The sequence below is a fragment of the Quercus robur genome, chromosome 6 (assembly GCF_932294415.1).
Source record: "Quercus robur chromosome 6, dhQueRobu3.1, whole genome shotgun sequence".
Lineage (NCBI taxonomy): Eukaryota > Viridiplantae > Streptophyta > Magnoliopsida > Fagales > Fagaceae > Quercus > Quercus robur.
In genome coordinates this window covers 14,406,139-14,433,535 of record NC_065539.1, presented here as the reverse complement: position 1 = coordinate 14,433,535, position 27,397 = coordinate 14,406,139, and the positions used below count along the sequence as shown (strand labels likewise).

Below are 27,397 nucleotides of genomic sequence, written 5' to 3'. Positions count from 1 at the left end.
AAAAGAGAAGTGTAGTCCACAAAACATAGTTCCTTTCAAATTTCAAAGGATTCTAAGAACATCAGCATAGTGAAAGGATCGTGGGGCAGCCATAAACTAACTAACAAAATGAACTGCATTGGAAATATTTGAGCTAGTGACAATGAGATAAACAAGACCTCCAACTATTTGTCTACCTGTGCTAACTTAGAAGAGAAGTGCAGTCCATAGAACATAGTTCCATTTAAATTTTAAAGGATTCTAAGAACTTCGGCATAGTGAAAGGATCGTGGGCAACCATAAACTGGCTAATAATATGAACTACATAATAAATGTTTGAGCGAGTGATAATGAGATAAACAAAACCTCTAATTAGCTTTCTATAGCAAGTTGCATTTGGAAGAAGTTTGCCACCATTAGGAGTGAGACAACTATTATACTTGATAGGTGTGTCGTCTACAGAGGGCACTCTATGGACTCAAGAATCACTACGAGCTTGGTTCTCAAAGTTTAGCTCAACTATCTCCCAGCTTTTAGGAAGTAGTGAATTTATTCATTTGATTTGATCTCACACGTGTTTTCTGGGACATGTATGATAATGAAACGCAAAGGCTGGCACTGTTTTTTGCCCAGAAACAATACTGTTGAACATGTGTTCCACTACAACCTGGTCCCGTGAAACATTAAAGTAATAGCTGGTCCTGTCAACTACTTAAAAAGAAAACATAACCAAAGCTCCAATCTAAATAACTTATTTATTATAGGTCCAGTAATACCCACCTAATTTATAATTATATTAAAATATATAAAAGCTAATATTTTTGCAAAGCATTAAATAAAATTAAGAAAAATTATTAGTTTGTATTATAGACTAAACAATGTGTACAGTGTTGTACTTATTTGCAATTTTTTTTTTATAATACTTATTTGCAAAAATTGTATAATATTATACACTTTTTGTAAATATGTACAATATTATACACTTTTATTTAGTTTACAACATAAAATTAAGTTGATAGAACAATAATGGAATAACCTATAATTACCTTAAAATAAAAAGATTACTTTAATGGTGTATTTAGGACAATTATTAATTCAGTCAAAAATGACAATTATTAAGAAACTATTTTTAAAAAATTTTGATACAATTTTTATAAAAAAAGAAAAAATTATCAAAAAATTAATTTTTTTTCCTTCTTTATCAAAACTTTTTAAAAATGATCCCCTAAAAAATGCCAGAACATATGTTAACCTTTTCCGAAATAAAAAAGAGGAAAGGTAGTAATATGTTGACGTGGAGGGAACAAGTCTCATCAAAAGATTAAAAATGTGCAATGCAAACATTAAAAGAAGTTCCCACTTTCCGCAATGCTTCTCTTCCACTCTTTATTATTATTATTATTCATTTTTAAAATCCTTTCCCCCTCTCCCTCCGTGGGCCTAAAAAAGAAAGGAAACCATTCCTTACGTTATTGACATATATATATATATATATATATATATATATATTGTATTACACAACCACCACCATGAAAATTGAAAATGAAAGAGTTTCCGTGGGTGTGGGGGCCATAGATTTTCACACACTCTCTCGGATAGGCTAAACTAAAGCAAAGCAAAGCTCTCCCTTTCTCTGTCAAATGAAAGCTGATATTGATGGGCTTTTTAAAACCAAAAACCAAAAAAGAAAGAAAAATAGTGAAATTGGAGAAGACCACATCAAACAGAGAGTGCTGGCCACTAAAACACATTGTGCCACTAACTACTGGACACCTTTTTATGAGATTCTCCAAACACAACCCAACTTAGTGGCCGTCCTAAGATTCTATGGCCCCAATGTTAGATAATGACTTTGTGTCATTGTTTAATTATTAATCCAAAGTACTTTAAATTTTAAACCCTTTTCTTAGCTCTTTAATATCCTTGGGATGATATCATCTTTGCTACACCAAATACCAAACCACCCCATTTGAATTTTGGACTTATGTCTATACTAATCTTCAAATTTTATAGGCTTTATAATTAACCACCATTCATCTAAATTAAGAAAATGAAGGATGCTTTTTTTTCCAAGTAATATAAGACGTGCTTCATTCTTAATTGTAGCTTAAGCGTAGGGACAAGTGTGCAGGCCATATATATTGTCAAAGTTGGACCATATCCATCTTTATATAATGTTACTATTAATCAACCCCATGCCGACAATCCTAATTGAATTTCTAGTTCTTGCACATCTTAAATTACACATGATCAAGTAACATCTCCCTTAATTACACGGGAAGTTCTAGATTTAAATACCTAGATAACTATGAGTCTAGTGGAATAAAGTTTAGTTAATTTGGACTTTTAAGAAACAATTTTTCCCCATAAAAGACAAAATAAAAGGAAAAACAAAACCCTTTTTTTTTAATCACATGTAAAATGAGCTTATTTGACATAAGTATCATTTTTTTTCAAAATCCCTTTTTTGGCTTTCTAATTACAACTTATCAATACGAAAAATATAAAAATTAAAATGAGTTCATCTAAAGAAAAACACACAAGAAATGAGAAAAAGTGTAAAATGTACTAACAAAACAGAGTAACGAAAATCAGTTTACTTCATTTATATTCAAATCAAGCAAATCCCTCATATCAGTCTTTCCTCCTTTTTTTTTTTTTTTTTCAAAACAAATCATCCACAAACTCCAACCCATGCACTCACCCAAAAAAAAAAAAAAAAAAAAAAAAAACCAAAAAAAAAAAAAAAAAAAAAGAAAAAGAAAAAAGTTATTACACGTGTGGACCAACCCCAAACCCAAAGCGTGTAAAGAAGGTACGCACCGCCATAGTTGTCAAGGCCTCCATGCACTGGCCCACACCACCGGCTGATCCTTCCACGCCAAGAATATTCCGGCATCGGAGCACTGTGTCATTGACCAACCTTCCTTGTACCTCCTCAACAAAGCTCTCACATCATCACAAACTTCATCACTGAACGAAATTGGACTGAACCCACTTACATGCAATCTCCGAGTCCATCTAGCCGCTGACTCACGCCTCTCGATCGACTCTGATGGAGCACAAGCCACTAAGTCCACGATGGCTCGACCAGCACCTCGCTCGAGCATCAAGCGCTCGTTGCTGGTTTTTGAAAAGCTCTCCTCCAAAGCCTCCAAGTAAACCCTAAACCATCTCAAACACTCTTCAAACCCTTTCACAAACTCCACCCCATCAACCCCAACATCAAGATCAGCTTCTTCTTCCACCACTGTAATTATCCTTGGCTGTAATCTTCGAAAGTTTGATATTAGATAATCACGGCGGTTGTCAACGGCTGTGGTGGAGTGTAACGTGTTGACACAGTTGATTGCTAAAGCTTCATCGTCTTTGATGTCTAGTTCAGAAGCTAAGTTAAACTCGGAAAGATCACCAACATGGTGAATGACATTGAATTTGAAAGGCACACCCATAAGTCTAGCGAACTTTTCCATTCTGTTACCAATCTCTTTCATTACTTTTTGTACAGCGGCTACACCACCTGATTTGGTGGCTACCACTGTGGTGAGACGGAGGTGTGGGGTTTCATCAGTGCGTGTAGCTAAGGCTTCAAGCAAAGTAGGCCATTGGGTACAATATGTGTTGCTAAAATCAACTATGTGTAACTTAGGCTCACCTTCTAGAGCTTCCAAGATTGCACCATTACAAGCTACATGTCCGAAAGTGGTCCAAGGGCTGACTTCTTGGAACTTCAAAACCGTTTTTCTAGTTGACTCGAAGGAACAGGTTTTGTCAGAAGCGGAAGCAAGAGTTCGATAACAACGCTCACCAGAGTCAGTCATGCGACTAAACAAGGCTTGGAGGAAATAAGAAGCGAGCTTTTGATCGGTGTCACCATAAGGAGAGCTGAGCTCGTTGAGCATCCACATGAGCTGTTGGACACGATTGCTGTTCTTGTCAGCAATGGCTCGAGCGGTTTCGAGGAGAGCTTCGGGTGCCCAGTTTGATGAGAATTCGAAGTTGAAATCGAAGTCAGTTGGGGTACTAATGTTTGTGTTTGTGGTGGTGGTGGGAGTGAGAGTAGGGGTGGTAGTGGTTGAAGGATTGGGTTGTTGTTGTTGATGATAAGGATAGTAGTGTTTAGAAGAAGACGAGGAAAAGTCTTCTTCATCCATGAAAAAGTTGAAGCATTCTTCGTCTTCTTGTGGGTAGTGATGGTTTTGTCTGGAGGATCTAGAGCTGCTTGATGTTCTACTTGAGTTGAAAGATTGATCAGATTGAAGACTGACTAGCCTAAACAAGGTATCCATTTAAACCCACAGAGACCCACATCAATAAACTGTGAGTTCAGTTTTTGTGTTTGGGTGGAATAGAAATGAGATGATGGGTGTTTGATGTTTTTTAAACAGTAGTAGTGGAGTGGAACTGGAATACGGAAATATATATATATATATATATATATATATATGAATGATTAAAAGAAGGATCTTTAAGTTGGAGTTTAGCTGAGATTTAATTTCAAAAACATATTTAGGGGGGAATCTAAGTGGGTTGATATTTTGCTTTCTTTTGGTGTAACCGATGAAAGAATAATGAGAGTGGGGTTGGGGTTTGGGTTTAGTCTCTTTTTCTAGCTTAGGTTATTCTTTATGTGGTATATTTTTTAGACAAATTCATAGGGGGATTGACTGAAATAGGTCTTCCTGTTAAAACTTGGATGGTCGGCGTGGACTGGCTGGTGTTATAGAATTAGAATTGTCTGACAAAAGATGAAAAAAAAAAGTTGGAGAAAAAGTTAACAAGGTCGAGATCACCAAATGGGTTAGTGGATTTTAGCTTTTCATTCTTTGAGAAAGAGAGAGAGAGAGTTACAAAGCTTTTTAGTGGGAGCAGGCGTGCCAACTGGGTTTTTGGGAGAGGGAGAGAGAGAGAGAGAGAGAGAGAGAGACATGAATAAAGCTGCCGGCGTGCATCATCATCACAAACGCACCATCACTCCTAGCCACAACCCACTTACATTCCTTGCCTCCTAATCCTTCTCCAAACTCTGCCAAAATTCCCACCCTTCCCTTTAACTTTTACTATTCTATTCTATTATATGATCCCATATACATGAAAATGTCATAGAATAATGCTGTATCCAAATACCAATATGTGCTCTTCCCCAAAATCAAGGGCATGCCTTTTGTTTTTTTTATTTATCTACTTCCATATGATATATAGTTTATTGTAATCTCATTTCCACACCACCAAGGTTAATTAGGCCTTCTCTCTACTACATATATAGCTTGACTATAGTCTATAGCTCTCCTCCATGTCACAATCCCAAAACCTTGGTATCCACTCGACCGACTTCTTTTATGTTATCTTCCTAGCTACCAAGTTGGCTCACAATGATTGTGCTCCAAGCCCAATTACTTGATGAATTTCCAATTTCTCAATTTCATTGTAGTCAATCCTGAGTTTGGACCAACTATAATATAAATGTCGTCAGCTTCTCCTCAATATTTTGTTTTTTTGGACCAATGTTCTAAATTATTAAATGGTTTGGTCGGATGGCCGTTGGTATGTACACATGCTAAAATGTGTATAATTGTGTGAAAGCCCTGGATTATTTGTTTTGTCATGTTTGATAACGAACAAACTTTGTTTGATTGAAAATTTTTGGATTTGTTGTTGTTCTTGGTGTTTTGTTCATCAATCATTAAGAAAATTCCATCTTAGTGCTCTCTGTCCCCTGTAGAGATGTTGCTTCAAGGTAGTTTTCTCGGAAGCCATCATTTAATTGCAGACAGAACAGAAGCACAGAGTGTATTTCCCATCTTCCAATCCAAGTACATCCAACAGTCATGGATTGCCCTGAGAGAAGGGCAGTTTGGTGACTTTGGTCACTCCATTCCCAAGAATTATTCGAAAGAAATATTCTTTCCCACTTGCTAAACTATACAGCAGCATATGAAGGAATTGAAAATCATAAATAAATAACAGCCTTTCTGTGATGTGAATTGCTTAACTGAACGAAACAAGACAAATACATTAAAAGTCTAAATTAAGGGATGTTTTATGGATTTCAGAGGCCCACATTTTCCCTTACATTTCGTTTTCAGGATTATTTTAACTAGAATATAGATGAAATGTCAGTGTCTTTAACCATAATAGAAATTTTTTGTTTTGGAATGGGATGGTGATGGCAACTTAATCAAGTTCCTAGACCGACTACAATTGTGCTTAGTTAAATCCTATTTGAAGAAGAATATTAAGAATTGAGAATTTACTGGCGAGCTAGCTGAGCCAGGCAGAGAATACTTATCATTTCGGTTTGTTGATTTCTGCTACGCATGGAAACAAAGCACACCTTGACATAAGGTACAATGGCCCTACCGTGGTTTGCCATATCAGAAAGAAAAATGAAATTTGACTAGCACAAACTTACTTCAGTGGAACTCGTCCACGCGTTTGCCGTTTACACCATTAGATCACTAATTAAAAACAACAGTGGCCCTGTATGCCTTCTCTTCCCAGGACCTCTTATTGGAGAGCTAACTTTTCGGTTAGTATTATATTTCTTTGTTAAATATTGGGATAGGCTCTACAAGTAGTTATTAACCAAATGCTTGTAAAAGTTGTCATCGATGGAACATATTTGAGTTCCTAAATTTATAAATTTTGGGAGACCAGCTAATTCAAAGGTCTGACTTTGCTAAAATATTACTATTTTTGTCCCTAAGCTTCACAAGATATTTATATTTAGTTTTGTCCTTAAATTTTGAAAAGTTTATTTGTTGTCTCTAAACTTTTGCAACTATTCTACTTTGTGTTCTTTGATCCATGCTCATTAATTTTTATCTTACATGGCCTGATAGAAAGTTGATGTAGTGTATATATATCATTAAGTTCAGACATGGATTGATTTAACTTTTCTAAAATAGGATCGAAGATGTGGCATTCAATGTTGGTCACATGTGAGGATAAACCTTTGAGAATGACAAAATAAACCCCACCCCCCCCCCCCCCCCCCCCACACATACACACACACACACTCAATGAAATTCCCAAATTGAACAATTGAACAATAGAAACCTCGCACTTAGCATTAACATCTCAATAGATCCTCATATCAGCAACTCTCAAGTGGTCTTCTATTTGAATAGGATTTCCTAAATTAGGTTTTGTTCAGTCATGAAATTTGGGAATTTCAATGAGTGAGTGTTACTTTCATCATTCTCTAAGGTTTATTTATACGTCTAATCAAGCATTAGATACCATGTGTTTAGTCTTATTTAAAATCAAATAAAATAAATCCAAGTTAGATCACTTAATCCTTAAAAAAAATACCATATCAACTTTCCAATAGACTAGGTAGGATAATAACTAACTGACATATGAAATGACACAAAGTAAAACAGTTACAAAAGTTTTGGGACGAGAAATGAACTTCTTAAAGTTTAGGGGCAAAACTGAAGTTCTTATAAAATTTAAGGTCAAAGCCAATATTTTAGCAAAAAATAAACTTCAAAACCTCCAAAATTCCACCATAAAACCTTCAAAACAACCAATATACCCTCAAAACCTTCAAAACGACTAAAAGATCTTTAAAATCTCAAAAAAGAAATAAATGTCATAAAATTTCCAAAATAAGCTCGAAACATTCAAAATGACCGAAATATCCTTAAAAAATTTGAAACGACCAAAAATACCCAAACATAAACCTTCAAAATGACAAACATACCCCCAATTTTCTAAAATGACAAAAATATCCCCAAACCTTCAAAATAATTGAAATACCATCAAAAGATTCAAAACCTCTAAATTGAAAAAAAATACTCATAAAATCTTCAAAATGACCTAATTTACTTCAAAACTACTAACATTAATTACTTAATAACCCCTAAAGCCACAAAAAAACTACTTCCAAAAAACAATCATCAAATTGACGATAATTCCTCCTAAAACCTTCAAAATAAAATGACCATAATATGCCTTCAAATTTTGAGGAATTGCCCCTAACTTTTAAAAATTACACAAAACTTCTCAAAATAAAGTAAAAGGGAAGTTAGGTCCTAGCTATAATAAAAACAAATGGGTTGTGTGGGTAATTGGTTTTAGTGTTTAACTAATAGCTTTTATTTTTGATAAGTTTAGTTAATATTGGTTTTGTATTCTTATTTTATTGTGATTATATATATGTGTGTGTAATTTAAAATATATATATATATTTATTGTTATTATTTTTTAGGTTGGTTGGTTGTTTTGTATTAATATTTTAAAGTAGCAATTTTTGAGTTTTTTTTTTAGTATCTATATAAAATTGTGATATTTTGTATAAGCTAAATACCAAAAAAATGTTTTTCAAAGGATTTCAAAAAATAAAACCCAACATTTAAAAAGAAACAATTTCCCATAAATTGCTTTAAATTGAAAACACATTTCGACACGACATTTAACATCAAAACAAATAGAGTCTCAGTATTGCATTTGCTCTTTCGAATTTAATTTTTCTATAAAGTTGTATGAATAGGATATATGGTTTTCATTTTTTTTTTTTTTTTTAATTTACTTCTATGTGACTAATAAACACAAGTAAGGGCCATTTTTTTGAACCAAACTAGAATGGGTAGCGCCCATTCTCAAACCATAACTTCCTACATAATTTTTTCTTTTTCTTTTTTGGGTTGAGAATTTCTACATAAACTTTTTTTTTGAAATTAAAAGAATTACATAAACTTGATTATGAAAAGTTGGTATTTTGTCTATATGGAATAGAAAGAATTCTTGGTCCATTCAAAATTGAGTGGCGATTCTTCCTTTTTGCCCTCATCCATAGGATTTATGTCGTACTTCCGGCCGGGTCCATATCTAGAGTATAGTTTCACGTACTTTTCCCAATTACTGTGTATCTTGAAACTCAAAACATGGTCGTATGGTTCCAGTTTAATTAGATAATATTTATCGAGTTTTGATCCTATTTAAGTTAAATCCTTAGAGGAGTGCGGTTTGAAACTTTGAATACAGTCCCACACTTTTTATATGAAATGACTATTCTTTAAAACTCATACACAGCTTTGCAACAATGACCTTTAGCACCAGACAAAGACCCTTAGTAGATAATATTATAATTTTGATTAAAAAAACTAAAGCAGATTAAGAGTTAAGAACTAATTTTGTCCACATAACCATGCTTTCCGCGTGGCCTCTTGATATCTTCTTCTTCCTAGTGAAGTTAGTCAAGTTAACCATACCCTCTACGCATTTTTGACCAACTCCAATGGTAGCATATTAGAGAAATGGCACAAAATAATTCGAGTAGACTTTGTCCATGCATTGCTATCAACCAGTAACGTGGGTTTCCTCCAAAGAAATGCGTAAAGAAGTGGTCATTGGTTACGTAACAGTAGTCGCTTTCTCTTTATCTTGCAAATTTTTATTTGCGTTGATGAGATTTGTTCTGGTCCTACTTGTGGGGTTAAGAGGAAAGACTAATAAAGATTTGAGAGTAGTTAAGCCAAATTGCTCTATAATTGCAATGGTGTGACGACTGAACAAATTTGCTCCCGCAATAAAGATCAAAAGCCTGTGGGAACCTGAAATTTGTCTGTTGACTAATGGAGACAACTCAATTTTAAAATGGTCTATCATTTCTTGTCAATGTCACGCTTTTGGGATCGTTTCTTATCAATATGTTTAGCTTGTTATATTCACCAATTAAGGTTGCCATTTATTAGAGTTCGTGTTGGTTTGCACGTGCAAGCAATATATCTAGGAAGAGTGAGTGAATTCTAGTAAAATTTTATGGAGAAAAAAAAAATACAATGAGTTTAGACATACAATAAATTTTATTACTTTTTTTCATAATTATAGATGTCGCATATAATGAATGGTGTACAATAAAAATAATGTTAATAATGTGTTAAGTAATATTGCACTAATTATACAATCCGTCATTTCAAATATTATGAAAATAGTTGTATGTAATATTGTTGAGAAAAAAAAAAAGTGATGTGATCATGTGATATCAAAGGTTTTAAATTAAGTTTACCTTTCCTTCCATAAAAGCATTGTACAGCATGAGGTAGACATTACCATATCACTCCCTTCTTCCCTCACCAAAGAGGCAACGACAATCCTAGAGCCATTTCTGGGTGCGGCAAAAATAATACATATATCCAAACCCTATTAGCGGTGTAAATATAGAATCTTGTAAATTGCTCCTTAAGTATGTGTATGGGTCAAAAACCAAAGACCCTGATTAATGGATTGGGCTAAACAATGTTTCAATGTAGAGAATTGAAAAAACAACAACACAAGCAAAACTTATATAAGATATGATAATTTCTTGTTTATTTCACTTTACTCGATCAAAATGTTTGAGGAATGTTTGTTCTAAGATGAGAATATAAGTCTAAGCTCTATTCAATATTACACAGGGTCTCTCTCTTTTTCTCTTTTCTTCTGGATTAAATCCTTATATATAGGATGTCATTCAATCATTAATGCGACATGCTTGGTTGGTGCAAAGCATTTAATATGGAGGGAACGGTGGTTTTGTCAGGAAGCTTCTTCCAACTTTTGTTCGGATTGGTTACTGCTACTTTTCTCGGCCAACATTCTTGGTATGGTTCAACAGTTCTCCGTCCTCCTTGGTTCCTTCCTTGGACTAATTCCTTCTTTGGACTATTTAAACCTAGGCATTCTATATGAATATTTAGTTAGGCCTTCCTAGACTCTAGCCTAGGCTCAATCTCCTTTAACTCACCTTTTGGCCCACACAATATGTATGAAGTTAGAAACTCTCCCATGCTAAAGTTGAAATTATTTTAGTTACACATGAATGAAGAAGATATGAAAACTTGAGAGGAGATGAGAGGAGAGGGTATAAACATAAAGTTATGCCATGTTAGAAATCATAATTCAAAATAGGTTTGTGTTAACAGGCACCGTAAGGTGCCCATAAACAACAACTTTTTTGACTTTTTTTAAGTAATTGTTGCCTTTTTTTATAGTTTTATGCCATTTTTTTCAGTTTCATAAGTACTTTTATGTCTTTTTCTCTCATTTATTTCATTTTTTATTACATAAGACCCATGTTAGGGAAACCTTAACAAGCACCCTACGGTGCTTGTTAAGGTTTCCCTTGGTGTGGGGTGCTTGTTAAGGTTTCCCTTTAAGATATAGATTCAAACTTTTACAGGCTTTGATACATTCAAGGTGGAAATAAAGCTTACAAAGTTCGAAATTTGGCACCGGCCTTCTTAACAAAAGCAAAAAGTGGGCCAATCACTCAACCCAGATGTTGCCAAGATCGTATCACTCATTTAGGTATCTTATGCTGGAATTCAAAGAGATTGTAAGTTTTGTACATGGGGAGATGAAAGGAGAAAAGGGTAGAGGATAAAGTGGACGGAATATATTAGTCCCTTCATCGATCCCCACATATTGGGAGAAAGAACCTAGAGGCAAACCTCACACCTTAGATTCTTAAGAATATCAACTGACTATAATGGCACTCATTAGTCACCCAAATCAAGAAGCTATAATCTTCTGAAGGATGTAGCCATTGGGGTTTAAAGTTCCTGCAATATGAGCTTTTGAAAAACCGTTAGGCCACTTTAATACTTAGTTCTGATATTACTTCTACTTAGTTCTGATAGTAAATAAATTGGAATGTCAACTTGCACTCGTGATTAGAATTCTGAAGATATAAATTTAAAACAATAAGATGTCGGACGCCAATAATGAGTTTATGATGCTTCAACATCAGATCGTAAACATCAACAGTTAAAGGCAGCTACCTACTAGTGACTCACAGGAGAGAGAGAGATCACTTTTTTGACAAAATCTGCATTTTAATCTAAAGAGAGCTAAAAAAATATTTCTGATTGCATGCATCTCATTGTTACATACAGCCTAAAAAAAAATTCAAGTGCAGTGCTGTCCCCTTTCTGTCTGTCTTCACTTTTGTGACCTCAAAAAGAACTGTCATAAAGCTGGCCTACACCAATGACCAAACCTCCAGAGCCTTTTGTTTTTTCTTTTTTACATATGGTACAAGATTGGGAATTATTACCAAGCAGAAAAATCTTTGAATTCTGCTGTTGAGGCTCCCAACTTCCTTTTCTTTGCTACAGAAATTGCTGTTACACTAGTGTCAACAGCAACAGATTCAGCTTGAGCATTTCTTGATTTTAAGTACTTTCCAACACCACCACAACCAGCTCCAGAATTCGTTGTTCCCGTACCTGGATTGCTATACCACGACCCAATTTTTTCCTGGACCAAAAAAACAAATATTATTAGAACATAAAAATAAAAGATGAAAAATTCAAGTGCTCTGAAAGTAAAGGGACCAGAAACTAACATTTTCTTCATCCTCAACATTCTTCTCATCTTTAGCCTTCTCTTCCTCTTCTTCTTCATCGGGTTCTGAGTAAGGATTGACGAATACTGTTACACCAGTAATCTTAATCTCCTCCTGCACAAGAGAGTAGTTGCAAATTCTCATGAACTAGATAGGTAAGGAAGCATCAGGATCAGAGCAAATGGATTCACTAAACCAAAATGAGTTTTATATTTAATTTAGAAGATTGAAAATCACCAAATATGATGTTTTGATGTAGCTTATGGTAAGCTGAAACTAGTTTTGGACCTGAACTTTCCTGATCTTATATGTTAGTAGAATTATTGGTACAACCATAGCATGACATCATTGCTTTCTATACACAGCTTCTATAGCACAAACTCCATACAGAAAACAGCATGGTACTCGTCATAACAAAACTATGAAGAGAGTATACCAACTCGCTTTCTATACATAATGGTACTTAATTCACACCACATTAAGCATAAAAAGGAGTTAAAAATGCAATAAATCATTAGAATACTTAATAACTCACCAGAGGTCGGTCATCATCATCAACCGGAACCTTTTCCATTGTTGCTAGAGTAGTCAACCCACCAACAACTCCACCAAAAACTGTATGTTTAAAGTTTAAATGATTTGCAGACTTGTAAAGGATGAAAAACTGGGAACCATTTGTGTGGGGGCCACTGTTTGCCATACTAACAACACCCCTTCCAGCGTGAAGCAACTTGGAGTTCACTTCATCTTTAAAAGGCTTTCCCCATATAGATTCACCTCCTTTTCCCGTACCAGTAGGATCACCACCTTGAATCATAAAATTCCTACATAAATTAAATAATATACCTCTTCAAATCAGTGATACCATTAAACTAAGCAGGATTTTATTATTTTTATTTTAAGTCTAAGCAGGAAATCGAATACAATGAATAAATATTAAGGCAAGTTGTGACTATACCGAATGTTTCTATGAAAAGCTACTCCATTATAATAGCCACGTTCACAGAGAGTGATGAAGTTCTCACATGCCCTGGGAGTAATATCACAGTGCAGCTCAATATTCAAATCACCATGTGTTGTATGCAGCTGAACATATCCTTTCTTCTTTGGATTTTTCTCAACTTTGATATATTCAAATTCATTTTTGGTGATGGGATCAAAAGAGGTAGAAGTGAAGGATCGTGAAGCAGCACCTGTAGTAAAACGGCTCTTCACCTGAAATAAAAACTACTATTAGAACTGATGAGAGCATTTGGCAAATTAAATTCCTAGGCAAATACAAATATCAGTTTAACCAAATAAATAATACACTTTTGGAGTGGGAAGGCCAACTAATATACACCAAAAAATTTTAATTTCTTAGAATTCTTCTCTAATATATAATTTCAAATTAATCATTGGGATGGAGCTCCAAAATTTACTGCTTTGAATAAATGAGGTTTTAATGTAGGAAAACTAACCATCTTTGCATTCACAGGTGCCCTCTCACCAGCCATGTGCATAGCTATCCGAGCAGCAGTTTTATCACTTGATGTAGATTTTGCAGCAGCGGCACTTCTTCCATGTACTGAAGCAGATGCAGCATCTACAATACTGTAAGCCTGAGGCCTAACCTCCCCATTTGAATCTGATTTAGAATCTTCTTTAATGTTTGACCTTGCAGCTAAAATTGCAGCAAGTGCAGCAGCCCTTTCATTTTGTGCCTTGCTGCCACCTCCCCCAAGCAGTGCAGCTTGCTTTCCCTTTTCAGTTCCAAGCTCCTCCAGCATCTGCTTGATATCCCCAGTAACATTTATATTATAAGTTGGATCTGAGCTCATTTTATTTAGTTCTGGGAAAAGGAAATGAAGAGGTCAAAATCCCAAATGACCCAAAAAAAAAATCCAGAAATCAAATGACCCTATACAAGGAGGCTAAACTGACCTTCATCATCAATTTTCAAACTGTTTTTAACATGATCAAAATCCAGGAGAACCTTGCTGTCTAATGCATTAGGATTCTGTAAAGCATAGAAACAATAATAAGAACATCTACAAAAAAAAATTTGATAGGTAAGAAAAATTATACTAAGAAAAAACTACTCCATCAAAAAAATGAGTAGGCAACGAAAATATTTACATTATTTACAAGCAGCAAAAAGAAAACAGAAAACTATGTACAAGTATAGGAACATCTACAAAAATATTAAACGAAAACCAGTAATGGGCTTTCAACAAACAAACAGGATGTATAACAAAGCATTTACTACCTGAATTGTTATAAGGTCTTCTTTAGTAAATGGTTCATCAGTAAGGAGCTCCTTCCAGTTCTTGGTCTTGATGTTCAATTCTTTAATTGCCTATATAACAAATACAAACAAATGAAGTGTAAAGAACACGGAAGCATACAAAGTACAGAAAACTAGGAAAGTCTATCAACACAGTTTTTAGCAGAAAAACAAACCTCATAAGAGAACACATTTCCTGTAGTCTTCACGGCAACTATGTGTGTAAATTCAGTAAAAACCTTATTCAACACAGGGCATTGAAACTCTCCTGCAATAAATGTGAGAAGGTTTTGAATTATTTTAAGAATTGGCTAGGTTAGTACAAAAAATAATAACAATAATTAGAATGTTAGCCATCACAAAATTTGGTTTTCGTATCTATGATATTACATAGAAAGTGCCATTAGAAAATTGTATTAACTAGATTTGTGCCAACAAGCAGGTTCTGGCGTATTGATACTTTTCCTGAAAGAGTTTCACTTGATACCAATACTTATCATATTCATGACTTAATAGTGTACCCCAAACATAGATACTCTTCCAAAGATCAATTTTATCTTTTCTTCCCTTTTTCTTGTCTCATTTAGTACACTGATATTTCTTGATGAAGCCTCCAGCCGTTTCCTCAGGGGTCTCAACCAGGCAAGCAGTTGCTGAGGGGCCTGATTAACTTCTTCACCAGGTTTCTTTTCTCCAAAGTCCAAATTGCAAAACTGCGCTCTAGTTCTGTAAGACATCTTATCTAAATCCTCAGGGCCCAATGGTTAGTAATCGAGCAGGAACAACTGCTTGTAAAAAGCCAGTTGACAACAACAAAAAACTTTTTCAAAAATCAATTTGATGCGGAGACCAAAATTATTGCTAATTTGAATTTTCCATTGATGTAATTTATTATAATTGAGGATTATGTGGGATTATGTTTATGGTTTATTTATTTTCTTTATTGATGTTTCACGGAAGCTTTTCTAAAAAATGGCTCAAGTAAATGTAAGGGACATATATGATTTTTTTTTTTTTTTTGATAAGTAACGAAAATTTTATTAAACAACGAAAAACAGCCAACCCGAGTACATTGGGAATGTACTATGGGGGCATAAATCTGATGTAAGACACAATAACTGATGTCGCGGAAGCCTAAAGAAAGCACACACAATGCTCTCTTGATGGAACAGAAACTAAACTGTTAATTCCTGGTAGTAAACCTCAAATCCACGAGGGGTTCCTTGAATCCACGAGGTGATAGGTCTGGAATCCACCAGAGAATACAATAGACACAAGTCTGAATTTTTATTGATAATAAACTCTGAAATACGTTTACAGACTTAGGAACCTATTTAAGGACTCTTTAAAACTTGACAAACAAGAAAATATAATCTAAAATAACTCCTAATTGATACCTAACCATAATAGGAATCAAATTTGACCTAAAAAGCATTAAATGCACCTAAAAACAAGGAAATAAATCACTTAAACCTAAAATAACGTTTTTTTACATAAAAATACCAAAAATAATAAATTACAATAATTAAATAGTAAATTGTGTCCTACATCAAAATCAATAACCAAGATTACAACGATCAAGTAAAACAGGAAGGGAAGAACAAGAAAAATGACAAAAGACCACACTCCAATCAAGGAGAGTGTGTGTAAAAACAAAGACTTAATCTCTAACATAGAGCATTCACATCCCTCAAAGCTTCTAGTATTTCTTTCGCGCCAAATATACCATAACAAGCAATGAGGCACAATTCTCCACAACTCTATATTTCTATGACGTCCAAACATACCCTACCAAGACTCAAACAACTCAATAACCTTCTGAGGCATAACCCACTGAATTCCAAACAAACAAAACACCAACGACCACAACTCACAAGCAATGGGGCAATGAAGAAGAAGATGATCCACTGACTGCCCACAATTCTTACACATATAGCACCAATCAAGAACTAGCACATGTCATTTGCAAAGGTTATTTGTTGTTAAAATCTTACCTAAGGAAGCAGACCATGAAAAGAAAGCTACCCTTGGAGGAGCCTTTGATTGCCATATCATTCTCCAAGGGAAGGATAAGAGGGTAGGAGGGTAGAAAGAAAGATAGAATCCTCTAATAGCTAGGTGTTGATTCCTAGGTTTTCCTACTTGGTGCTGATTCCTAGGCCTATCTTTTTGTTCTCTCTGTCTATTGCCTCTCCCAATTTCCTTTTGAACTTGTGCTGCATCACAATTATTTACCAATTATGTATATACTACACCAAAAATTTTCACAGAAGAAATAAAGAAAAACCACCAAGATAATATGGAACAAGCTGCTCCTTGTTCTTCCCAGTCAAGGTAACTGAAGTAGAGTCAAATATTGCTGACAGAGCACAAAGCCAAGAACACATTCAAATAGAAGGGTAGAATATCCTGGTTCTTTTCTAATTTGCCTATATGAGATGTTGCAGCTCTTGAAAATACATATAGGGAATCCCATCTTCCATGTATATTTACACTTTCTTTTTTGGACAATTACATAAAAGAATCCTAGAGTTTGACCTTAGTTTCAAGTTAAACCTGAAATTTCAAATTTTCAATTACTTCAATCTTAATCCTATCGTAATAAATTTGTTACAATTTGGCCACTTAGTAAATCTCCATCAACTAAAAATAACAGTTAGTGTGTAAGCTGTACTTAGAACCTATTTTGGACATAAAAAATCCCACATGTAAAATGTAAGTAATATATTGGCATAAACATGGCTTAATGAAGATGCCATCATTTCATGACTTTTAAAATTAAAAATAAAAACCTAAAACTAAAATACCACCGGGTGTTAATGTGATGGTATTTTAGTGGTGTAGTTCACTTGAGATTCCATTCCTTTTAGTCACTAGTGACTTACTATAGGGGACGAATTGACGTAATTTAAAAAGTTTACAGTTTTAATTGAAGCATTTTAATTTTTTGTATTTAATTTAAAATCGCCCCCCTACAACGGAGGGGGATTACATATAGGCTACTTGTTCTGTATCTACATACTCATCCTGTATCTATTTCATTTAAGATAGGAGCAGATAACCGGTTAAAACAACAACAACAACAAAAAACACCTTACTTTTGGGGTGGCTATGGATCCTCAACAGACTAATCTAAATGTATTCTTTTCTTCCACTCCAACCTATCCTCAATAGACTAATCAGATAAGCTGTCGAAACAAAAACAAGCCACAAATTTCCCAATTACACTACAAGCCACTACTTCAGGGAAATATAACATTCATACATGCCAACTAAATTTTCTGAATACGAATGCACACACACGAGTAATTAATGCACGCAACTAGCGAATTGAAGTTAAAACCTCAATCTAACGAGATTGTACTAAACTTAAAGAAGCCAAACTACATTCTCAAATAACAAAATGCACAAATGGGTTAATAAACATTTCGAACTGAAGCTAATAAAAGTGTTGTAGTAATAGAAAAGCACGAACCATCGGAGTTCTTATGGAAAGTTAATGGAATAAGTTCCTCTTGCTTAAGCGGAGCTCCGGTTACAGGATTCTTCCCAAACTTTCTAATGTAGGGGACTATATGCCTGCACCCAAATTACAATCAAGTAAGTAAAGTAAGTTACTTCAAAGTAAACCCCATTTTACATGGAGAGCTAAAGATAAATCAAAGAGATAACTTACATGATATCGAAGACGCTGCCATCGGCAGTGCACACGGGGTCTTCGAAAGGCGTAAACGTGAGACTGCGAAGCACAAAAGAAGAAGAAAAGAATGTTTAGGATTTGAGAGAGAGAAAGAGAGAGATTCAAATAATAGTGAATGAGTTTCAGAGAGAGAGAGAGAAGTGGAGTAGAGTTGGTACCCGCAGCAATAGAAGGGGAGGCGTTTGAAGCGGGTGCGGGACTCTTTGGATTTGGCGCCGCCCCAATCGTTGGCCCACTCCGTTTTCGTTATGAACATACGGTCTTTGCTGTGCTGCTTCTTCCCCATTGAAACGATTTCGTAATTAGGGTTTTTTTTTTTTTGTTTCTACTATTTCTCTCAGCCGCTCTGAGTTTCGTTTCTCGTTTCTACAAGCAGAATCGAATCCAGTGGAATTTAAAAATGTCTAAAACTGAAACATCACTTTGACGTTAGGCACTGGCTTTTGATCGGAATTCTGATTTTTCATAAGACCGCCTTCGCCGACTGTGCCCCCGGTTCGGACAATTCGGTCCATATCAAAGCTGCCGATCTATTTGGGCCTCAAAATCTAAGTTGTTTTGGGCTTTTCCGCCCTTTATAATTATCCAAAATGAACAGGCCTAAATTTGACACCTGGTCTGGGAGAGTTCAAAAAATTTAAAAAGTAATAAGGTACTGATTTATCCATCAAATTTATATAAATGTTTAGTGTTATTTATAGTTTTTTTTTTTAGAATACTAAGTATTTTTACATGCATACAGGGAGAGGGAAAAAAGTTTTAAAGAAATTAACAATGGTATATATTCAAAAAGGCCTCAGTAAGGATGTTATAGTTTTATACAACTGTTTGAGACTTTGAGGGAATGTCATTTAATTGTGAGTTTGATTGATTCTAAAAAAATATATCAATTTTTATAGGAAAAAAATCAATTTAATAAACCCTTCTTTGAGGTGAGAAAAAACCCTACAGGGAGAATCGGGATAAAACGGGTCAAATGAAGCAAGACTCTTTTATCATCCCTAAAGGTTAATATTAATTTGATCAAATTCATTAGATTCTATTGGGACATTGAGAGTCTCTTTCATGTAAAAGCATGGAAATATTGTAAGTAAAAGACATTATTTGTTTAGTCTGCTTTTACAAATAAAATATAATTAAAGGAGTTACCCTTTTCTTTAGCTTTTTTTTTTTGTTGATAATATCCTTTTCTTTTACTTTTTTTTTTAGCATGTGATGTACAATTTGATTATTGTAATGGACCTTTTTTGGTTAAAGTAGGCTAGGCTACCTCCTGCAGTACTAGACCCAAATATTCTGAGTAAGGGAGTTGAGACCAGTTCAACTGTAACTCAATTTGGTATGGCTTGTGTGCAAATTATGCCTCGTCTACGAAGAGCACACTTACGGCGGGCACACTTACGGCGGGCAGAACTGTTTCAAATGGATTGCGACAGACAGATATGATAATAACAAGATAAAATAAAGTACTTTGACATCTTTATTAATGTAAACAGATAATCCCTACTTAAGGAAAAATAATTACAGTTTAACAACAATTATTTTATAAGAAAAGTAAGGGAAACAAGTGGGTAGTATATGAGTTGATTGAAAGAGTAAATAAATCAGATTAGATCTGATCCACAGGACCAAAACCAGAGAGGGAAGAACGCATTTTCTCAAAGTGAATAGTCTCTTAGGGAGATCCTGCCGTGAAAATTAATCACTTTGAGGGAAGCGGACCAATGGTTGGTACACAAGAAGACTCTTTGTTTCCGGTAGAGGGCAGGGTTTTGAGAGAGAGAGAGGAAATCAACCTATTGGTGCATGCTTGCCATTCTAACTCTCTTACTTTTTCTTTCCTTCTCTTCTAATATTCTCCTTTCTTATATTTTTTCTTTCTATTTCTTTTTCTTAATACTTGTTTTCTATTTCCTGGTTTTCAAATTTCTAATACCGTGGTGGTTGTCATCCTCTTTCCTGTACACGGCAAGGGCCTCTTTATAGTGTCTACTGTGACTGGATTTTATTATTTTATCCCTTAACCACCTTTGGCTGGTCTAGGTGTACCTGCCAACCACCACTAGTCCGTCTGTGTGCCACTCCCCATTGCCAAAAAAAAGAAAATTATTTTGTTTGTTTGTTTGTTTGTCGTGGCACCCTTTCCTACTATGGTGTGGGCCTTCTCTCTCCCTATCCTTCATGGCATGCACCTAGTGGTTCCAGCTCAGTTTTGCTCCTTTGGGTGGTATGTCATCCCAGCAGGACACTTCCTCCAAAAGAGCCCTAGCAGGAACCTCAAAATAAGTTTTTCCCCTCTCTCCACCGCCCAACCATGCCCTCTTACCTCTAACCCATGACCTCACTGTGTCCTGTATTGGTTGGGTACAGGCTGGTGAGGTCTGGGCCTTGCGCGTGCCTTTTTCCCATGTATGTCCAAAATCTGCCTGCTGCTCATGCGTTTGCCGTGATTGGCCTGCACAGTTTGTCGTCAGTTTTTGACTATTTTCTGGTTTTCCCTGTCCTTTATGGCTTGCCCTATTTAGGGGCTGGGCCTTGCTTGGCAGTGGGCTTAGCTTTTCTTCAGCCCACCCTTTTTCCTGCTACCCTTTCCTGCCATACTACTCTATTATTCCTACTACGAAATTGTTTTACCTCAATCTGGCTGAGCCTCTTTGGGCCTGCCATTTATTCTTCTCCCAATGGCCCAGTACGGCCATTGGTTCTTTTATTATATCATTGGCGGGCTCCTATGTCCCATTTGTTTTCCCTTGGACGTCTCGAGCCCGTTTGCTTCCCTTGGATCATAGGCTTCCTCGGCCATTTTTTAACTTTGCATTTCCATAGGTTTTTACTGAATTCTTTGGGCTTCCTCGGCCCAATTACATTATCCCTTATCCTTGGAGTTCATGGGCTTGCCATCAACACCTTACTTTATTTGTTTTCATTACTTTGGGCCTGTCGTGACCCATTCTCACTTTTCCACATCATATACCGCCCATGATTTGCTTTTTTCTCTCTTTTTGGGCTCCTCTAAGCCCATTTACCTCCTCAAAGCCCATTTGTTTATCTTATGGGCCTGTGATCCATTACTTTTGCCGCTTGGGTTTAATGGGTTTTCTATGCGTTTGCCAACTCTTTTTTGTCCGTGTTACTGGGCTTCTCCCTTCCACTTGGGCTTCCGAAATAGCCACCAACAATTATCATAATAATATTTCAATATTTTTTCCCTAAAATAATGTCACTATTCCGACATAAAGAAAGTAGTTTCTTAAGTTAGGATTGGACTAAAAAGTTATTATGCCAATGCAAATACTCTAATATAAATGAATGAATAAAATAAAATTACAAATAATACCCATTATCCATGTGTGAGTTAGGTCAGTTTTACTTTCTCAAACAATAGTTTAAAAAAAAAGAAAGAAAAAAATTACTTTACCCATGTGATATTATATCATTCGTAACCCACCTATATGTCCACCATTAAAGACCCAAGGATGACAAATCCAAGTAGCCTTGTTATCATGAAAGCAAAAGCTTCAAGTTGGCCGTCTCATTACTTTCCTTTCTTTGACTTTGACCCAAAACACCACAGCACACAAACCCAAGACATTCAAAACAAAGCACCATTCTTAAAAATACCCAATTTAGATATTAAATAAAGTGATTAAATCAACATTGATTACTGATTACTTTGTATTCAACTTTCAAAAAAAATTAGAAATAACATAACTAAAGATATTTAGAGAAATAGACTCCATATGGACTAATAAAGGAAAGGAACGCCTAAGTAAAACATGAGCTACAACATTACCTTACTGCCTAGTATAAGTGAATAATTGGCACACTAAAAAACCAACTATAGACATGGTATCTTTAACTAAATATGTAACGAATGAGAGAGAAGTAACAACATGGCTAAGGGCATTAATAACAATCTCCGAATCATTCTCAAAAATGGAGTTATTCAAGTTGAGGTCATGGACCAAAATCACAACCCTCCAAGCCGCTAACATTTCCAGCAAAACAACATAAGCAGGCATGGGTATTTCTTTGAACATAGTAGTCATAATTTTGCCTCTATAATTACACACCGCAACACTGATTCCAGCTTCATTTGTACTTGTGAATAAGGCACCATTAAAATTTGTTTTGAAACAACTCCTAATCTAACTCATACAAAGCTTTTTCTTTTTTTCTTTTTCTTTTTTAAATCTCAAACAAAGCTGAAAAGCTTAATTTAAAAAAAAAAAAAAAAAAACAAACGGGCTGGGCCTGTTGCATAGCAAGCCCACATGTTTACCCTCAAAGTTGGAACTGGGCAACAAAAGTAATTTTGGTAGCGGAGAGAGAAGAAAAGAGGAGAATGGGAGGTCGGAGCAGTGAGAGCAGCAGCGGAGAGGAAGACGGAGATGCCGACTGGAAAGCCAAAATCAATTCCGTCGCATCCTCCTCCGCTTTCTCTTCTCTTAGGAATGGTTCTTCCACTCTTTTCAATAATCCAACAAATCGTAACCATGCCGAGGATGATGATAACCATGATAATGGGTACCACACACACAAACCCCAACAGCTCAAGCACTATCAAGTCAAGGTCAGTGGCTTTAAATCTTAGAACTGATAAATTTTCACGCTTGTTCTCTCCCTTTTTAGTTTATGGAAGGTTATGTAGTTGATAAATTTTGAGGCAAGGAAAAAAAAAAAAAAAAAAAAGGAACCCATTATTGTTATAAGCTTGAAAGATTTTAATTTTAACTTTGGATGTTGTAGTTCACTACATATGTTAGAATGGGGGAGATTGTGAATTGTCTCATTCCAAGAGAACCGATAACTAATTGAGTTTTAGTGCTGAGTTATAGAAGCCAATGTATGAATAAAACATTTACAAGCTTGTCACTTACCAGTTACTAGCCAAAACAATATGGTAGCTAACTCATTCAATTATCTTAGGATGAGGGATTGGGAGTTCGACTTATACAAGGTAAACGAGGCCTATATCTCTAATAGGGGGTGGTGTTATCTATTTTTCACACATAAATTTGGGGAACTTAAAAAGGAGGTATATAAATTCAGTGCTAGGGAGTGTTATTTTATTGTGGTAGTTTTAAAAGATGGTTTTTTTTTTTTTGGGTAATAGTTTTATAGAATGGATGTTACAAATATGTTGAGCGACCTTATGTTTGATACTTTGGAAGATAAACTAGAAGTCAGTTGCCATAACAAGAATAAATTCTGCACTTTGTTAATGATGACTTAGATGAACCAAGGAGGATGCTTGAATACAAATGGAGAAATTTAATTCGGAAAGGCTTTAAAAATGATTTGAATTAGTGGCTGATGTCAAAGTGTGCCATTTATGCGTCTGGTGAAATATTAGGCTGTCTTTCTTGAATGAATTGGAAAGTTTAGATGAAGATGAACGCTATGAACTTGCAGGTTTTCTTGATATACAAATTTGTGATTCTAAAATTCAGAGAGGGCGTTATAGTCTTAGAACATTAAAAGGGAGGTAAAAATAAATGTGAACTGGTAGCATGTATTCGCCTCTTTGTAGCCCTGCCCTGATCTTTGTTAATATCAAATTTGTTTATCCTGTCACGAATCTTGATCAATTGCTATCTTACCAGTTTGTGCATTAACTACTAAATTTATCAACAGGCACAAAAGATTTTAGATGATATCCTAGAAAAGACACTAGTGACAGTGAGAGATCCTGTTGATGTCCCTGAACATGATCCCGAGACTGATGAAGGTGGCATCCGCTTGTTTAAACATGCTCCCCCTGGAATAGTTTTTGATCATATAGGTAAGTCAATCTCATCAGATAGTGTTTCATCACTGATTGATCAGTTGCTTTCTTTATGTTGCATGTAAAGGAAGTAACCATCAGTCATCTGACTTGCTTCTGGATATTCCATTTTAAATTGATATATTTGCAACAATGAAGGGATGGTTATCTCCCATGATAGATAGTGCATGGTAGATGTTGATTTATTAATCAGCACAGGCCAGCACATTTGGAGTACAAAGCTGTTTTTATACCGACATTTTCTGCCCCATAAGCAGGATGACTCCTTTAACTGAGTTTTGAAATCATCCATTGGTTAGAAAATATCCTGCCAAGTTCTGCATTGTTTCTGCATTTTGTCATGCCATTTAATGATTGGAGATCCTTGGTGTTGAACTTGTAATGCATTTCTGCATACCCCTTACCAAAATGTATGTCATGTCTGAAGATTACATGTATGCCTCCAGATGAGCTTCAGCAACCTAGAAAGAGACCAAGAATCCTTCCTGGAAAAGAGATTGATGAGAAATCAAAGAAGGTTTGTTCATTTTTCATTTATCGATAAATTCTCCATTGCTCATTATTGATTGTTCCTCTTCTTTAATAAAATTTATTACTTGTAAAAAAGGTATTTCCTAAATGATATTATGATGCTTTCAGTTTAGAAGACAGATCCAATCGGTTGCTGTTGGTGGCGAATATATAATGGCTGCAGCAAGAGATACATGCCAAAAATCACTGGCTAGACTGGAAGCTAAAGATGCAGCAGCAAAAGCAGCAGCTAATAGAGAAAAGGAAAGAATTGCAGAACTGAAAAGGATTAGGGGGGAGAGATGGCTTCCTTCAATTGCCAAAAAAATGCAGGTAAAGCTTCCAGGTTGAAATATGTTTCCTCCAGACTTTCTGCTTCTGTGTTGTTATTTTTCTGGGCACCATCCCATCGTTTTTTTTTTTAATAGGTAAGCACCAATCCCATTGTTCTCATTTTTTGATGGACAAGTATTCATTTTGTAATCTCTTATCCTTTGTTGGCCTCTTTTTTTTGGGCCAAGCAATTGGAAAATACTTAATTTCAGAAATCATATTCCCATGATGAGTGGAGTTTCAAACTTTAGGATGGTATTTGGATGAAAATTTTGAGAAATTTTCTAAGTGACATTTAAATTGATGACAATTTTATGATATGAATTAGATTATTATGATATTTAGAACAATAAGGAGAATAGTAGTGGCAATGATTTAGTGATGGTGGCACCATGGTGGAATGATGTAAATCATGTAATGGTGGTGGTGGTGGCAGCAGGGGTAGCAACAGTGGATTATCTTGGTGGTGGTGGTGGCATGGTCATGGCAATAGTGGTAGTGGCAAATCATGGCGATAGCAGTGGTGGTGCCATTGATGCTGGTGGTGGCGGTGCTGTTGACAATGGTTGTAGTGGCAGCAAAAGCACTGGCAACAATGGTGATGTTGACAATATGGAAAAAATAGTTTTGGGTTATGTAGGATGGTAATATTGTTAGAATTTTTATCATGACACCTTCCTTATGGAAATTGAACTTGAAACATGGATTTTTGAATATTCCAATTTCAAAATTTTATGGAATTTTAGAAATGACTCCTTTCTTTAACCCAAATCTGGGAAATCAACATTAAAACTCAAATTACAACTTATTAGAGTAAAAATTTATTTCAAAATCCCATATCCAAACATGGCATAAGCTTTACTCTTGGCAGAAGGTACCAAATACCAATAGACTATAGAGTCGTTGGTATGCTTAAGCTTTACTCTTGGCAGAAGGTACCAAATACCAATAGACTATAGAGTCGTTGGTATGCTTAAGCTTTACTCTTGGCATATTTTTGATGCACCATTAAGGAAATTCATTGTTCAAAATCCAAACCTTTTTATTTCATGTTAGCTTGCCTGAAAATATGACCGACTAAACAAAAAGCCATGTTTTACTCCCCACTTTTAACATGCCGACAGGCTACCAGGTATCTGTTTCAAAAGGGAATGTCCGACTCCTTAAATATGTAAGCATCATTTTTTTAATATTGAGGTACTAATCGTGTATCATTAGGAAAAAAAAATTATATCCACAACATTTTCACAACAAATTATAAGTGGCAAGTTGTTGTGGGTGAGTAAAAAAATAATTTAAGTTGAAGATTCAAATTAGAACCAATAACATCTTACCAATTATAATTTGTTGTGAAAATGTTATAGATGTGATACCTCTCTAGAAAAAAAAAAAAAAAAAAAAAAAAAAAAAGATAAAGATTAGTTTCTAACCTGTTTTGGAGAAATCTTCTAACCTACTACTATATGACAATTTTTAAAACCATCAAAGTATTTTTTTTTTTTTAAAGAAATAACTATCAGTTAGTCAATTATGTATTAAATTATTAATAGTGTTTTCAATTGTCACGATAATGAGTTGAAGGTTGGAACTAAACATTTTTCCTTTGATTAAAAAGGATAGAGATCAAGATAGGATACTACTAGTGGAGAATTTGCAATGTCTGCCTTTTATTTTTAAATATTTTTTAACAAATCAAAGGGGTTCTATAAGATCATGCCTCTCTCATTTCTAATATTGTATAAAAAAAATAAAAAATAAAACCATTACTTTTATTTAATTTTATAATACCTATGTTTTTAATGCATTGCATTTCAACAATACCAAAAATGGGAAGTGTTCATCCAACGGGGCTTTAGTGACAAGTGACGACACGTTCGGTGATTTGGACGGTGGCCTTTAAAGCAACTTTCATGATATTTTCCACCTGGGTGAGTCAGCTAAACTCCTTTCGAAGTAAAAAGCTGAATGGATCTTTAAAAACCGAGTGAAACATTTTTAAGGAAAGACAATAAGGAGTGGGAAGCAACGTGGAAACAACGGTCTCTTTTATCTTCTACTTGGAAAATCAAGGCTCTCTAATAACTCACCTATGCCTTTTTCTAAACAAATAATCTAAACCCAAAGAAAGAGTCCCCACTCTCTCACTCCTCACTCCTCACTCCTCACCCACCTCCCCCACTCTATCTCTATCTTTACCCTTCGATGCAATCACTGCAGAAAGAGACAGCCTCTGAGTTTTGGATAAGGATAACTTTCTGAGCTAAACATTGTTCTTCAGGTTTGATTTACACAAATCTTTGATTACTGGGTGTTTTTTCTTCTTCTTTTTTCTTGTTTGTGCGCTCTAGTTTTGGAAGGAAGATGGCTCATGTGGTAGCAATGGTGGTGGATGGGCTAGCACTTTTTGTTAGGACACTTTGGGGTTTGCAGGAGCGTCGGTTCTCTACAACTTTTGAGGCTGTCAGATCTGCTGCGGTGTCCATGACC

At 35.2% G+C, this 27,397-nt stretch overlaps 3 protein-coding genes across 3 annotated transcripts; 1 reads left to right on the top strand and 2 right to left on the bottom strand.

Annotated features, from left to right (window-relative positions):
- Positions 1-2,561: 2,561 nt before the first annotated feature.
- Positions 2,562-4,957, bottom strand: LOC126732908 (protein SHORT-ROOT). Its single transcript, XM_050435970.1, has one exon. The coding sequence runs from the start codon at positions 4,266-4,268 to the stop codon at positions 2,814-2,816; it is 1,455 nt and encodes a 484-aa protein (XP_050291927.1). The 5' UTR covers positions 4,269-4,957; the 3' UTR covers positions 2,562-2,813.
- Positions 4,958-11,636: 6,679 nt separating this feature from the next.
- LOC126732907 (peptidyl-prolyl cis-trans isomerase CYP65) lies at positions 11,637-18,800 on the bottom strand. The gene is made up of 11 exons (XM_050435969.1): positions 18,438-18,800; positions 18,256-18,318; positions 18,055-18,158; positions 14,756-14,847; positions 14,562-14,651; positions 14,237-14,312; positions 13,774-14,144; positions 13,272-13,528; positions 12,849-13,137; positions 12,314-12,427; positions 11,637-12,225 (listed from the first exon to the last, which is right to left on the bottom strand). The coding sequence occupies exons 1-11, from the start codon at positions 18,563-18,565 to the stop codon at positions 12,019-12,021; spliced, it is 1,791 nt and encodes a 596-aa protein (XP_050291926.1). The 5' UTR covers positions 18,566-18,800; the 3' UTR covers positions 11,637-12,018.
- A 3,786-nt stretch (positions 18,801-22,586) lies between these two features.
- LOC126732906 (uncharacterized) lies at positions 22,587-25,160 on the top strand. The gene is made up of 4 exons (XM_050435967.1): positions 22,587-22,852; positions 23,917-24,064; positions 24,514-24,584; positions 24,707-25,160. Exons 1-4 carry the CDS (start codon positions 22,625-22,627, stop codon positions 24,926-24,928), a joined length of 669 nt encoding a protein of 222 aa, XP_050291924.1. The 5' UTR covers positions 22,587-22,624; the 3' UTR covers positions 24,929-25,160.
- Positions 25,161-27,397: the final 2,237 nt, after the last annotated feature.